The 17,281-nt window shown below is 29.6% G+C and overlaps 1 protein-coding gene across 1 annotated transcript; it reads right to left on the minus strand.

Moving 5' to 3' along the window:
- Positions 1 to 12,651: 12,651 nt before the first annotated feature.
- Positions 12,652 to 16,993, minus strand: LOC120079049 (rRNA N6-adenosine-methyltransferase METTL5). Its single transcript, XM_039033238.1, has 9 exons — positions 16,751 to 16,993; positions 16,603 to 16,659; positions 15,444 to 15,541; positions 15,163 to 15,232; positions 15,008 to 15,056; positions 14,204 to 14,292; positions 14,063 to 14,110; positions 13,237 to 13,296; positions 12,652 to 13,072 (listed from the first exon to the last, which is right to left on the minus strand). The coding sequence occupies exons 1-9, from the start codon at positions 16,808 to 16,810 to the stop codon at positions 12,962 to 12,964; spliced, it is 642 nt and encodes a 213-aa protein (XP_038889166.1). The 5' UTR covers positions 16,811 to 16,993; the 3' UTR covers positions 12,652 to 12,961.
- Positions 16,994 to 17,281: the final 288 nt, after the last annotated feature.

Here is a 17,281-nt window from a genome sequence, read left to right on the forward strand (position 1 = left end):
TTCTGAGCAAAGAAGATTTAAAGTTATATAGGAGTTTTTGTTCAATAACGAATTCCTATAACGTATGATTATTGGAAAAAAGTTCCAAACCATTTAAAAGACAAAAATTTTTTATTGTGTAGTAGAATGTTTCTAAAATTTTAATTCATATGCATAGTAGTTTATTAGTTTATTGTTAACTACTTTTTTCATTGTGCAGATGTCGTTCAGTGGACTCTAAGTCCAAACATTGTATACTAAGTGTCTACATCTAGGAAGTTTCGGACTTTTAAGACAACATTGACTCAAAAGTTCATACTTCCATTTAAGGATGAACCCTCGGTCTTGCAATTTCCTCCCCAACAATATTCTCATATAGAGCAAGATCATTGGACATTCGTTCGTCAATGACGATTGAGTGAAGAATGAGAGGTAATTCATTCACAATAAATTACATGTCAACATTATCATTATTTTGATAGGTAACTTCAACTAGATTTGTTGTACAGAAAATCAGTCGTCTTCAAAAAGAAAGACGTGTGAAATGTGTATATAATCACCACATTTTTTGGAAGGACTATGCGAATCTTGTCCAAGAATTAGTGAGTTATTCAACTTAAATTAAATCTTTTATTCTAATATGTTTATGCTAATTAAATATGTATGTTCATGTAGAACCTATTAAATGACCCTTCTTATCGGGCGACTTTATGGAAAGAAGCAAGAAAAAGAAAGAATAATGAATACTTTGATGAAGTTACTCGAGAATGTGCCAATCGGATTGTAAGTATATATTGTGCAAAGTTTAAGATGGAATATATGTAATGTTCGGAACTTGTGATGATATAGATATTGTGTGAAAATTGTAATATGTTTTACAGGATAAATTGGCCGAAGCCTGTGAAGGTGAAGATGTTCTCACAAAAGCATTGAGTACGGAGGAACATTGGGGACGTGTTAGAGGAATGTGTGATTTTGTTTCCCATTCTCAATATTTCAAATTAGTAAAACCAAAGTCCTCAATGAGCCAAAAAATTGAAGAAGGCTCTAGTGAAAAAAATGTTCGACATAATAAAATGTCAAGAGAAAGAACTCACAGCGAACAATTTCATCAGTCCCAATCATCTGTTGGAAGTGTTGCATTAAGTGCATCTAAAGAAGAAGATACTGAGAAGATGTCTAAAGAAGATTTGGAGGTAATTTATTTGTTATGACTTTTAAATTTTAATCATATTGTACGTGCTTAACCATGCATGACATAATTTTTTTTAAATTTGTTAAGGGGACACCATGCCACTTGGCTATAGGAACTATAGTTAATATTGTTGTAGTAGCCACAACATTTGATGATGATGTGACATGCTTAACTGTTAATGTTCTGATTGACATTGTCATTAGAGAAGATTTTCCTATACCAATTCCTGTGAAGGGTAAAATAGAGTTCTTAAATCAAGCAATGGACAACTTTATAAAATGGCCTCGTGAACTTGTAGTTATGGACAGTATATGAGTTTGGTTATTTATTATTTTTCCTACTTTGAATTTTTGTAACTTTGGTTATGGTAGGACCATTCAACAATTAAGAGCTTCAGCTAGTCCTCCAAATATACTAACGCCAATGGTACCATCAAACTATTGAATGAACGATGTAAACATGATCCGTATCACTTTGGACGAGCATATATTTGGAAGAGACAAATTTATTTATTTAGGCCATGATGATCTGATCCAATATTGCAATATGGTAGGCTACATGTGTATTTTAACATACATTGCGTAAGTATTACTCATCTAGATTCACTCATGTATACTTTGTTTCATGTTTAAATAATAACTTTTACTTTGTTTAGGTATCTTTGGGATGAATGTGATCGTGATATTACGAAGAAGTTTTTTATAATTGATCAAGCAAAAATATCGCCACACATGAAGTCTCAAGATATCCGATCCAGAAATTTAGCCAATCAACTATAATTGGCTAATTTAGACCAATTAGTCCTCATTCCATATAACACAGGGTAAGTAGATACAAGTTCTTAAGTTATTTTTAATTTGCATTATACACGTACTAATATTTCAAAATTGTTGCTTATTATAGTTATCATTGGATATTGATTGTAATCAATCTACAAGAAAATTGTGTTTATGTTTTGGACTCTTTTCGAAGTAAGGTTTAGAGGATTTTCATGAGTTATAAATATGTAAGTGTAATTGAACTTTCTTAGCTCTTAATTGAAGTATTTATGTTTAACTAATGTTTTCAAACTATTTAGTGGATTGAAAACATGGCAAGCCAAGCACGATCTCCAACACCATCGGTCTTCTCCAAAATGAAAACCTGTAAAGGTAAATTTGCATTCATATTTTAACAATTTATGTTCATTTGAACATAAGAACAATTGTTTTCAACTTCTTTATATGCAGTGCCCTCGTCAATTAGATTCTGTAGGATGCGGGTACTATGTGCAAAAATTTATACACGAAATAGTGCATAATCCTACTACTCCATTACTAGCTTCGTACGTGAATTATTTATTTTTTATATAGTACTAGCTTTAATTTAATAAATGGACGTAAACTTATGTTGAATTTATATTTTTTTTTCACTCTTTGTAGTTCAATACAAAAGATGCATATACCCAAGGAGAGATTAACGTAATTCGAACCCAATGGGCAAGTTTTGTTGGCCGATTTGTGTAAGGATGTAATTCTTGTTTTTTGTCTCAATAGAATGTAAATATGCTAGCTTAGAATGAATGTAAATTTATCTAACCATGATCTTTGTGAATGGAATTAGTACTAATTAATATTTGTGAATGAGAGAAATGATAGCTTGGTGTAAATATTCTATGAAAGTCTGGTATTGTTATGCAAATGTTGGTGATTAGTGTGTTTATTTCATATTTTGATGAGTATATGTAATGGATTGTAAATATTGATTGTTGATTGTGGATAAATTCATAGGTGGAAGACTTGATCTGTTTATTATTGGAAGATTTATGCATAATATATTTTTTGTGTTCATGGAGTATTTGGTGTTAAGTATTCGTGGAATTAGTACTAATTGATATTTGTGAATGAGAGAAATGATGGCTTGGTGTAAGTATTCTATGAAAGTCTGGTATTGTTATATAAATGTTGGTGATTAGTGTGTTTATTTCATATTTTGATGAGTATATGTACTGGATTGTAAATATTGATTATTGATTGTGAATAAATTCATAGGTGGAAGACATGATCTGTTTATTATTGGAAGATTTATGTATAATATATTTTTTGTGTTCATGGGGTATTTGGTGTTAAGTATTCGTGGAATTAGTACTAATTGATATTTGTGAATGAGAGAAATGATGGTTTGGTTTAAAACCGACATTAAAGGGCTTTAATAACACTATCTTTAATGTCGGTTTAAAACCGACATTAAAGCCCGAAATTCTTCTTGTGTTTTTTATTATTTTTTTTAGATTTATTTTTTCAATTTTCACTTTATATTAAAGTTGTATTATTAAAATTTGGGTTAAAAAACACTTTTGGTCCCTAAACTTTCATAAAACTAACAATTTAGTCTCTCGACTTTAGTTTGTAACGATTTAGTTCATGTACATTCAATTTTGTAATAATTTGGTCCTCGACCTTTGCTATGTAATAATTTGGTCCTTGTACTTTAAATTCATAATAATATAGTCACTAATGCAGACAAATTTATTAAAATTAGATGTCAATTTTTATTATTTTATGATGTAGACTTTGTATTTTATAAAAATATGAGTCTCTGATTAGTTATCAGTTTATTTATACAAAAAAATCTTATTAAATCTTAACTCTAATTTCTAACATAGAGACTAAATTGTTACAAATTTAAAAGTGCAATAACTAAATTATTAGTTAATAAAGTTAAAAGACTAATTTGTTACCAAATTGAAAGTTTAAGGACTAAATCGTTACAAATCAAAACTCAAAGATTATGAAAGTTTAGGAATTAAAATTGATTTTTAACTTAATATTAAATAAATTTTTTTTTTTTAAAAAAAAAAAAACTCTTTTTAAAGTTTGCGTAGTATCAAACTAGTATAAGTTAGTAGGTGGCTTGTCGAGCTCTAGCCGAGCCTTCGTTCATTCTCGCTTTGGAGTTGCTAGACATTGAAGATGGATTTCGTGTAGTGGGTTTGTGTCCTCCTTAACGCACTTAAGATCCTAAAGAACGAAACCAGCTTTCACCTAACAAAAAGCTTGGTTCCATTTCTCAAGAAGTGTTGCGATTTCGCAACTAAGAAGTCATCGCTTGTTTGTCGGCAAATCAAGCCAGAACAAATCAACTAGGATGACAAAATTTTCAACAGATATGAAATTAAACTAGAGATTTAAATCGGGTCTTCGGTCGACGATGGACGAGAACGGAAAGAGGGCTCGCCCGGTCTCCATCTTCGAACCCGATCCTCACCCTCGCTTCGATTGTTTTAATTATTAGCATATATATATATATATATATATATATATATGTGTGTGGGGAGAAAAACTAAAACACACTATAAAAACTAGTTTTAATTATACTTTTTTTCTCATTTTATTAATTATATATATATATATAATACTAAAATAGTACCTTCTTTTTATTTAAATTTTTTTAAAATATAATATTTATAATAAAAAAATTAAATATTTTTTCTAATTGTTAATTTAAACAAATATGTGTAACAACAATATTAATTTATTACTTAAAATTTACCATTTAAATATAATACTAAGTTTAGTTATTTTAAATAATAAAAATAATAAATAATAATAAAAAGTGGTGATTTCTTTTGTGAGGATTCTCGACTCTGACCCCAAAATGGGGAATGGAGATTAAAAATCCCTAGGGGAACGGGGATGGAGAGTGCATCCTCCCACCCTGACCCGTTGTTATCCCTAAATATGATGCATGCGCTTGCTCAATAAGTCATTGGTGCTTTTGGATGGTTTGTTTTTTAGGGAGAATTTATCCATGTACCTCCTCCAACTTGTTGAGTGATGCGATTTTTATTTATTTTTTTTTTTATTAATGTTTCTTTTTTTTTTTTTTTGTCTAAAATAATGGTAGGATGAGGAACGAAACCATCAATTTTTGAGTTATGTTCAGAATGACCTTTTAAAAATTTAGATAAAACCGAATCGATGGAGGCCATACATAATGATATACATCTATGAAGATAATGTGGATGTATGTATGTATAAATTAAGGGGAAAGACAAAGAGAAGTGGAGAGAGATTGCAAAGAATATATGAAATATCCACCGTAGATTTGTTAGCACGTGCAAACATATCACCACACGGTTTGGCCCCAAAGCTAAAATAATCCCTTGAAAACCGCTGTGTTTTTGCTTTCAAAACCAAAAGAACTTAATAAAATAATAATGTGATTTTTAAAAAATAAAAAATAAAAATAATAAAGTGATTTGCCAAACGGTTCCCAATCCCATAAAGATCATCCCTAATCCCATATAATATAAAGATTCTCTTCCAATTAAAAGAATTGGTGTAGATTACTTGAACCGCAGCTTTTTTATTTTTTTTAAGTTGTTTTTTAAACAATTTTAAAAGAAAAAACGTCGGCCTTTTTATGTAATTCATGGTTAATATTAGGAGACATTGGAATTTCCTTTTATTATATGCCAATAACTATGAATTATAAAGTATAATTTATTAGGTGTTCTTTAGAATATTTAAAAGGGGAACTAAACAAAGAGAGGATCTCTCAAGATTCTTGGAGAAGATTGAGTTCCATTAATTAATTAATATTTCACTTATTTATTAAGAACTTAATTAAAACCATATTAGTTTTAATCTCTCTCTCGTGCATCCAACGAGGTAATAAAATTCCTTCTTATCTATGTTGATGTGTCGATTTTTCTTTGGGATAAAACGTGTAATTATGTTCAATTTACAATATTATAATGCATTAAATGTATCGAATTGTTTGCGTTGATTATTGAGATAAGACGAGAATTAATATATATGACATAAAAAATTTTGAATTTGTATATTTAAATCTCATTTGGTAATCATTTAGGTCCTATTCGGTGATTATTTTTTTTTGTTTGTTTTTTAAAATTAAGTTTATTTTATCCACACTTCTTACAATAATTTATATTTTGTTGAGTATAATGGTTGAATTCTTAACTAAATTCCAAAAACAAAAACATATTTTTGCTACTTTTTTAATTCTCAAAATTTGACTTGGCTTTTTGAATTATTGATGAAGTGTGGATAACAAATGAAGAAATTTTGAGGTGAAAATAGTGTCCATAGGATTAATTAAAACAAAAAAACAAAAAAACAAAAAAATAAAATGGTTACCAAACGGGGCCCATTTTTTGTTTTTATTTTTGAAAATTAAGCCTATTTCATCCATAATTCTTACAATAATTTGTATCTTTGTTAAGTATAATGGTTGAATTCCAAATTCCAAAAACAAAATGATTACCAAACAGAATCTTAATTATTCTATTTTTTTCATCATCATATTTTGGGTTGTTTTCAAATAAAGAAAAATTACTCAATTTATTTAAAAATATAGCAAAATGTCACTATTTATTAGTGTCACTGATAAATGTCATGGTCTATCATTAATAGAGATATTTTGTTATACTTGAAATATATTTAGCAATTTTATCCTTTAAAACAATTATCTTTATATTTTCTAATATTTAGTTTTGATCTTTAAAAAATTGGTCTAAGAATCTATTTATGTACTCCTAGTTTTAATTTGTATAGTGTTTTCAAATGAAATCTATTCTCACGTGACATTACGTTGAATAAAAAATAAGTGGCCTAAAATTCCTATTAAATTCATCATGAAATTTTAATTTTAAAGATGAAAATAGAGAGAATTAATTCTTAAAGTATGGGATTTAAAATAAAAAAAAATGGGCAAAATTTTACATATGAAAATAAGATTCAAATCCATGAATCCTATTATCTTTTCTATATTAATTTCTTCTTGCTTGGTTATTAATTTATGAGATTTTTATTTTTGGAAAATTGGAGATGAAGCATTATATGGAATATAAATTTCCTCAAAGATATAGCAAAATATTTAAGAGTACAAAGAAAATATAAATTAAATAATTGAATAATTAAATTATGTGTGAGCATGTGTGGAAAGCAAAGCAACTAATTTGATATGCCTTTTTTCTCCCTTAAAAAGGACCCTTCTTTTCATTGTGTCTGTTGGTTTTTGGTGAATCATGTGGCTATAATGAACTCATCACCATTTTAATGCCAAACCAACATGGATATTTGTCATAATAAAAAATATATATTTTTTCTCTCTCTTCTTTCACAATTATATGGTACAATATATTAGATATATTAGTCTATTTCTATATATATATATATATATATATAATTAACTCGATAAAAGCATCAACTATTATTTTAAAAATTAACGTGGTTTGTGCTCCAAGCTAAGCACGCTTAACTTTGGAATTCTTATGATTGAGCCACCAAAAAGAAATGTGCATCTTGTTGGTATAAGTAGTCATTTTCAATTCTTTTAAGCTTAACCATACTTTCATGTCTTCAGGATCCCTCTCGTTCGGTTGTGATACCGGTTCATTCATGTACCTTCCTGAATTCACCCTCCTAAACTTGGGTCGTTACAGTTGAACTAAAAAATAATATATTTAAATATTGTATGATATATATTAGGCATATTAAAATGTGTGTATGTATATATATTTACCAATTTTGAACTATTTTAAAATGTTTAATTTCATTAAAAAAAATAAATAATAAAATAAACTTGTTAATCAATATAATAAGTTGGGTATATTAGGTTGTAGTTTTGTTATCTATCATTTATGTGTGATAGAGCTACTTTGTTATATATAATCATACTTATTTGCGAATAAATTTGTTATGCTCATATTAAAGTTAGCCTAAATACTTTAGGTTGACATCATCCTATAGACGTCAAGAGTATTGACAATACTTTTACCAACGTCTTAAAGATGTCATCGACAAATCCATAGTTTTACACCACTGACTTGTATCAACATAGACAATCTATGTCGATGCAAGTCGATATTGTGTTGGCATAGCCTTGTCTAACATAACTGTCTGATGAAAAATGTCCAAGGTGTGGGTGTGCTGGCAAAGAGTTTTGCCAACGAATTTTGAAGATTTCTCGATGATTTTTGGCGTAGTCGAAAAATGTTGCTTTATTGTAGTGATAGTTACTATCGTAACAGATTTAGAATATCATCATATATATTTTCTAAAATAAGGTCATACTATTTATGTTGTGAGAGAAAGAATCAATTAGGGGTTAGGGTTAGGGTTTGGTGTAGGTGTGTGGGAAGATTTTCTCATATCTTAAACAAATATTATAAAATTGCAAGAAGCTCCTATGAGGGAATCAAGTGCTAACATTAAAATAAAAATAAAATAAATTAAAAGGTTTTGGTACAACTGTGTAATTGGGACCATTTGAGAGCTTCTTCTTAATCTTCCACACATGCCAAATTGCCAATCTCCTTCCATGTGTACGTGTGTGTGTGTGTTTTTTTTTTTTTTTTTTAAGAAACCCTAATTTTAAATGGTTTTATTAATTAAAAAAAAAAAAGTAACCTCCTAATTATAATGAGTTGGAAAGATGACTTTTACAACTAAACATCCTCACACAAGATAAATAGATATCTTAAGTCTTCAAAATAAAAATAATAATAACAATAACAATAATAAAAATAAAAGAGATCTTATAGGTAAGTGTGTGTTAAGAGTACCATTTTTTTCTTTGGGCCTAAATGTTTTTGTTTCTTGTTTTTTCTAATGAAAGTTTGAAATCTTCATTTGATAATTTGTTTATTCTCTCTTTTATTAAAAAGAAGAAATATATAGGAATTTTTTAATTAATGAAATTATTCATTTTTCATTGTTATATTGATGTAAAATTGCGAAAGTGGAGAATCCAAACATATTTTTATTTCTCTCTAAAATAATAAAAATAAGAAGTACGATAAAAGTCGAAAATGGTAACAAACTAAACCATAATGATTAATAAAACAAAAATTTGTCGTTTTTCGTCAACAACCTATTAATCATGCCTCAATCGATTTGTCGTTTCATTTCTCCCCTCTCTTTATTTTTGTTTGTGTCCATGGTCATAAAACCAATCTAATATTCAAAAGGCACAACAATGAAAAACAATGTTGTTTAATTTAGTTAGGCTCTCACATTTTTCTGTTCAATACTAAATGCAATGTGGCCCCTTTATATTATAAATTAAGCTTCAAAGTCTATCTTCAAATTTTAGCCATTTGATAAAGACACATTTCTTGTAGTGGCCTCACAAATCAACTTAATATTCAATGCATCTTTATTTGGATAAGGGTTTCCCCAAAACAACTTCTTCTTGTCTCCAATATACACTCTAACAATGGTGAACGTAATTATTGTTTGAGAATGATTTTGAAAATAGTGCTTTCCAATGAAATACTTTTTCTTAACACGTCCTTTCGTTTCATTAAGAATGTGATTGAGATTATCTGATCCTAATAAAAATTATTTTTAACTAAATAAATTAATTCATTGAACAAACGCAATCAATTTACAAAATGACATCTATTGACAAAAACGAAACAAACCACTTCGAATAAAAAGGGAAAAAAAAGAAGAGAAAGAAACTAGCTTTTTTCTAGAAAAAAAAAAAAACAACATGCCACTAATTAAGAAATTATTAATGAGTGTATGTAATCGGGACTAAATGCATTGTATTGATGATATAAATGGATAAGTATCAATTACACTTCTAAATTTTAGAAGTAATTTATATTAAAATCTCAACTAATAATTGTTTTAAGTCGTAAGTATATGATCATGTGAGATTTATAAATGCTTCAATTAAACTTCTAAATTGTGATAAGTTAATTAAGAGAGATTTTGAAGAATAAAAAAATAAGAGAAACTATTTACATAAAATGACAAAATTTTAATCTTTTTTAATGGAGACTAATAGAAGTCTATAAGTGTTTATAAGTTTCTACTAGTGTTTATCAGTGATAGAAACTAATAGAAGTCTACCACTAATAATTAAAAATCTTTGATCGGGGTTCCCTGAAATAAAAATAAATTTCATGAAACACTACAAATAAAAATTTCAAACAATGGAACTTTAAGTTTAAATATCAAAATATGAGCGACTTCTTTTGTCATGAAAACTCCCAGAAGGTCACCCAATATAAAATTGCTCTAAATTAAACACGTTTAACTTTAGAGTTCCTATGATTGAGCCACCGAAAAAAGGTGAACCTTGTTGGTATAGGTAGTAACTTGAAGTCTTTTAAGTCTTTCTTAACCATACTTTCATATCTTTAAGATCTCTCATATTGATTTATTCATGTACCCCTCTTGAACTCAGGTCGTTAAAGATTCAGTTAATTGCCTTTTTTGTTTGTAAGGCCATAAATAGCAACTTTATAGTGGTAAAAGAAAGCTTCTTGAGTCATCTTTTGAATAGAGAACATAGTTTAATTTTATGGAGAATTTTTCTCCACTCTTAAAGAATAAATTTTGTTTGTTTGCCTTGAATTTGATCTAATACTTTGAAATATATTGCATCAATTTTCTTATAAAAGTTCAAAAGTTTAATTACTAAAATTATAAATCTCACACAATCTTAAATTAAATGGATCGCAATGAAAAGTATAAATTGTTGTATTTAAAAAAAATCATGGCTTTAATTGATATCAACGTAGTTTCACAAGTTTATGGGTATAATTAGATATTTTTCTTGATAATAATTTTTATATAACTAACCAAGCTTTTCCTACAATGGTCAGTTAAGAAACATGATAATATCAAAACTACCCTGTATATATGTTGTATACCATGAAACATGTATTCTTTGAAATACTAATATGCCATAAATATTCTACAATAATTTTAAGGTACCTTTGAGGGCATTTTTTGAAATGACTAAAATTATTTTGACCTATTCAAAATCACTTTGAAACATACTTTTAGTCATTCAAACTCAATTTTGATGATATAAAAATTACATTTACAAATGTAGAATTAAATATTAAATTAATTTTAAATGATTAAGGGCATAATTTGGATTGGCTACAGAAAAAAAAATTCAAAAAAGTCATTTTTATTTAAATTCTTGACGAAAATTGTTTAAAATAAACTTTGAAAATGTTTCAAAAGCTATTTCAATTTTTTCCAAAATGACTTATTTTTAAAATTAAACCAAACACACCTTAAATAAAGGCGTATTTTGAAGTGATTTTAAATATATCAAAAGTAATTTTAATAATTTCAAAATTACTTTAAAACACGATGGAGTTGTAACAAAATAAATTGATAATTAAAGTTAAACAAAATGGAAGATAAGAATGAAATAGAGATGGACTCAAAAACAAACAGAATCTATTGTTTTTTTTTTTTTTTTTTTTTAATTCTTTTTGGGCACTGGCCCATTTGGAATAAACAAGAAAGAAAATAGTATCTGCCTCTCACTGCCTGTAAAGTCATTTTTTCCCCCACAGCTTTGAAAAGCAAATTTGGTAATGAAATGGAACTGTAAGAGAGAATGACATCACATTGTTTCAATTATGAAATAATTATTAATTTATAGTTTTCAATCATAATTGAACTCTTAATTTATTGACAATAAAGTTTGAATGAATCCATTGAACTTGCTTCAACCACCCAACAAAGTAGACTTGCTCATCCAAACCTTGAATCCTTTTTGGCAATTTTAAATAAATGTGTTCATATGTATTTTGTTCTTTTTTTATGATTGTGTTTTTTATATGTTTCTTGGACAATTCAAATGTTGCTTTCTTGTTTTTTTTCCCCCCTTGTTTTTCCTCTTTTTCTCCTATTAACTAATGATTGTGTTATTTTCTTCATTTTAACTTTTCCCAATTTGTTTATTGTATATATGATCTATGTCCTTAGTTCAAATCAATTTGGTATGAGTAAGGTTCTAAAAAAGTCCAACATGTTCATGTGATAATATGGTCAAAATGAGTATAATTCAACGATAATTGACATATATTTCGTCCTTCGAAGTTGGAGGTTAAAATTCCTCATACCCCAGTTATTTTGTACTAAAAAAAGGTTATTCGTAGAGATGCAATGCATAAACTTCATAATACGATATTTCATCTTAATAACATAGAGATGATGTTACTCGTACGGAAGAAATATACATGAGATTGATGCATATTTTAAGTTGTGTTAAATTATAAAAAAATAACTTTAAACTTTGTCATTTGTCTAAAAAATACTCATATACTTCTAAAAAATGCAATATAACCATTGATTTTTCATGAACGTTTCAAAACTATCATTGGAAAAAAAAAAACATTTAAATTCCAAACACAAATTTGAAAATGAAATGGTGTGACAATAATCTAAAACGAAAATTTGGATCATCAAATTGTTCTAGGTCACCACCATATTATTCTAAGTTTCAATGTCTATCCAAAATTTCAAATGATTATACTCCAATGATAGTTTTGTAATACTTATGAAAGTTAAAGATCAAGGATAATATTACCCCTCTTAAAAATAATAGAGTTACAAATTTCAAAAGCATGTTTTATAATTTAATCTCAAGGCATTATTTTGACAAATATATTAAATGGGACTTAATTCTAATTTTAATTAGTACCATCGACAATACTAATAATGTTGTTCTTTCTTTTCTTTAACCATTACAATTCTTTTCCAGAAGAAGAGTTGATGTTTTACAATGAAAATTCCATATCCATTAACAAGCACTAACAAACAAAAATGGCAGGGAAAAAGGTGAAGATTTTCCACTGAATTCCAAGACCTAAGAACTAAGTACCACAATTTTTTTAGCAAATGTGCAAGAAATATATGAACATTCTACAGATTCTCATCCTTCCAGTCGCGACAACAGAAGTTTGATGTGATCACTTTACGCGTGTGCAGGACATGGCATGAACTTCATGTACGACAGTCCCTAGACACCATTTTTCTGAGGACTTCTCGGTACAAATCGCCAAAGGTCCACGGCAATGTCCACCTCTTTTCTCTTGTGAAATTTGTAAAGTTGGGGCAAGTCATATCGAAGCTAAGAGAAGGAAGAGACCAAAGAAAAGAAGAAATGACTACATTAGAACTAGAGGTTGATTTATGTTGAAATTGAATCATAATAAGAACATGAATAGCCAATATCATTGGAACTTCTAATATTTTCAACGTGTACACATCATCAAACAAACCGCCGTTACCCACCTGGCACAAAACCTCAGCACTTTGGGCGCCATAATCCCGCAAAGCCGCACGCTTTATATGCTGTAGCAATGAAATAAAAAAAGGACTTTTTAAGAACTAGAGAGGTTAGCACTTGATTGTATTTCAACAAAATTAAATCTGCTCTTGTTCCTAAACAATTTAGATATTCGCATTGGCATTACAACATCCAAATAAGCCAGGCCTTTCACAGATTGAATAACTATCAGTCTCCTCATTGTTTGACAGTCACATTGCTAGAAGAAGGCAAACACTTGTATGTATTTCTACTCGGATTGAACTCAAATGTATTGAAATATAAAAGATAACGAAATAATAATAGAACTCCCACAAGTATTCAAGTTACTTGGAACCCTCCTCTTTCTTAAGATGCCACTAGAGTCTAAGCCGCCTGAGTTCCCCTTCCTCACTCCATTTTATAACCCAATAACATAACCTAACAACTTCTGTGACTAAAATTACTAATATGGGGACAAGAGAACGTTGGTTTAAGGGAAAATAGGGTATCAAAACTAAGCTATCTGACAATCTGAGCAGAAGTTTACACTTCCTATCCAATTCTACAAACATAGTAAAATGAACATATAGAAGGGAATCCTCGAATTAGAAAAATGAAAATATTATATAAAGTGAGCTGCACGATATGCTTTTCAAGGTTAAAGCAACAGTTAATAGTTGTTCCACTGTATTTATTCCACTACATTAGTAACCATGTAATGAACACAATACGGACAAGATAATGCAAACCCGGACCTAGAGACCATGTGCAGAGTTCTTATTTGCATTGAGTTTGAACATGTGAACTTACATCTCTTGTTGAGGTCTTGTGTAAAGAATAAACGGCTTTGGATGCATGCTGAAAAAGAAATTTTGAAGAATACGAGTCAATGAAAAAATGTTGTACATATGTACTTGGAGCATCTTAGTCAGATATCAGAACTGTAATTACCTTCAAAGCTGCGGAAAGAAATTCCATATCTGCACCCTTTCGTCGTGTTCCAAATGGAGGATTCATTACAATTGTATCAACAACCTGACCTGACCATATAACAGACGTGTTAAATGTAGACACAGAAAAGAAGCTCGAAGAAAGGTTCTTGGATCAAAGAAAACAGTGCCTAGGGAAATTAATGAGACCTAAATATCAACACTTTAATTTCATCACCATCCATCTAAAGACAAAAAAACATCTAGGTGCTAACGACTTGTGCAGTATCATGAATTCACTAAACCTTTTGACACAAAGAATACTAACCAATTACCAAAACGGTCATGATCAAACAATAAACAGTAGACCTCTCTCTTTTCAAATCATTTATCATTAGTATGAAATAACCACTTTTCCTTAGTAAACGTATACTATAAAAAAAGGGAGAGAGAGAGAGAGAGAGGAAGAAAAACAGTTCATTAAAAGAGAATTGAAGAATACACATGAGGAACCAACAGCCATTATAAATTACAGATTTCTTGTGCATAACATAACATTATAGATTTCTTGTGCATAACATAACGATATGGTCCAATTCTATCAAACTAAGCCAAACCAACTTCCAAACCCACACCCATTTCTTCTCCAATGAATTCAGTGAAAAATATCACGTTCTTGAATGATTACAGGGACAGAATATACAATTTTCATCTAAACATACTTTTGTCAAAAACTAGAACACGTGTTATATTCTACAAGCATGCAGGTGCAGGATAATAATGAACAGCATTGAAGGTTAGCAAGCATGGCGTTTCAGTCTGTTACCTCTCCATCCCAAGTTCTTCACATCACACTGAACCAAGTCCATTTCCAACTGCAATTTTCAACAGATCGACTTTAAAAACAAGTGTGCAACGAAGATGATCCAAAGTATCCCAATCCAACATATGATATTCATACATAAAGTCAAAAGATAGTACCTCAAGATACTCTGCATTGGAAGATGCTATTTCAAGAGACTCGGTATCGATGTCAATTCCAGTAACATGTCTGTCCAAGAATTGTCAGACTTGAAGCATTGGATGTGTTTAAAATCAATATGTACTGAATAAAAACATTTTATCGGCTTCCATTATAGTCAGAAAAAGATTGATAACTTTCAACTATGGAACTGAATCTTTATTCGCAACCGAAAGGTCGAAACTAAAAGAGTAATAAACCAAAAGAAAATAGAGAGGAACAGGGGCAAAATGCTACTCACTCTGCACCCAAAAGTCCAGCTGCAGCTCCTAATGTACCACAACCACAACCCAGATCAGCCACTATCTTGCCACTCACATCTCCAAAAGAATTCTCTGCCTGATAAAGTTTCAAATTAATGAACCATGTTATAGACTATGATTACGTAAAATGAATATGTAATAAACAAAAGAATTTATGCCTGATAAAAGTTTCATCACTTTTCAGGAGCTTCCATTAAAAAAAATATAATTGATTATTTATCACTATAGTTGAATATGAAAGACATAATTGTTCAAAACAAATCATTTTTTAACCACCCCTGCTTTATACAATTAGATACAAAAAATTATCAACTTTTTTCTTAACCCCGTGTGGTGTATTACAAAAGACTTTCCAATTGGCGAGAAGGGAGGTAAAGCTATAGTAATGGAAGAGGGGGTGCATTTACACCAAGATACAACCATATTAATTATAGATTAAGAAAATGATGGAGGGGAGCTCCTTATCAATTTTTGAAATAGGAATTGAAGTAGTAGATATTTTAACCCGCGCTTTCAACTCATGGAATTGAGAAGCTCGGGAGTTAAATATGATTAGTAGATAAAAACCAGAAAAGTCCTGACATCTAAAACCTGCAAACGGGTATAAATTTGAACATTACAATCGTTATAATAATAAATCATCATATGGAATGATAAAACTTAAAAAATACTGTTTACCAAAAATATATGATCCTTTCTTAAGTAAACAACTTGATTTTCAATCCAATAACCCAGTAATCAAACCACTCAGTACTATGAATGGTCAAAACAACTGTTCCTTTAAGCTTGTTTTTGGGTCTAAGGGTAATTTAATATGACATCAGAGAGAAGGTTTAATAATGTTCAATTGATATTGATTTCTACTAAGTGGGTCTTCTACGAATTTCCAAACCCACGAGTAAGACGGCAGCATTAAAACATTGAACGAATCAAATTTACCATAATCCATCAACTTAAGCTATTGGGTTCCATGGCGACTTATGACATGTTTGAGAGTAAATCTAAAATGTTAAAATCACCTTTTATCATTTTCAAACTCACTCGAAAAACAGAGTTAATACGGTGAGCTATAGAGAACGGGAAAAACAGAGGTTAAAGCAAAAGGAAAAGATGAAGGAGAAGAGGTAAGAGAGATACGGTGTACAACATGCGAGAAGCAATGTGAGGTCCAGTGGGATACTGCTCCAGCTCAACCTGCATAGGAGAAACGGATTTGCTGAGTCAGTTGTGTTGATTTTCAACAAATGCGTAAAGAAACGAAGGAAAACCGCAGAGGAAATCAAACCTTTGGATTGGAGAACTGTTGAATTTGATCGAGTAAGGACTCTAATTGCTTGAGCTTCATCCTTGGGCGGGAGAGAATCTTGATGAATCCGTTTGTTGATAACCCTAATTTAGGCGATTATACCTTTCTGGAAAAGGGCGAGGATATCCTGTAGTGTACCACTCCACCAAACCAACTCACGACTTGTCCTCACTGATTCTTTCTCAATCTTCTAGTGTAAAGGATGTCGTCCCTTTTCCCCCAAGTAAAAGTTGGGAACAAGGGATTTCCTTTTCCTTTTTATTCCTTTTTTTTTTTTCTTTTATCATTATTCTTTCTAATTTTAGGTTCAACTAATTACGCTTAAGATGAGTTACAAATATAATAGTCAAACCCAAAGTTTAAACGGATAGTAAAAAACTTTGCTATTACTCATAAGAGTCTATCGATAGGGTCTATTACTAATAAAGTCTATCACTGATCGATTTTACTATATTTATATTTATTTACAACGTTGTTATACACTTAATTATTGGCTCTAGAAGTACTACT

Source organism: Benincasa hispida, chromosome 6, assembly GCF_009727055.1.
Source record: "Benincasa hispida cultivar B227 chromosome 6, ASM972705v1, whole genome shotgun sequence".
NCBI classification, from domain to species: Eukaryota; Viridiplantae; Streptophyta; class Magnoliopsida; order Cucurbitales; family Cucurbitaceae; genus Benincasa; species Benincasa hispida.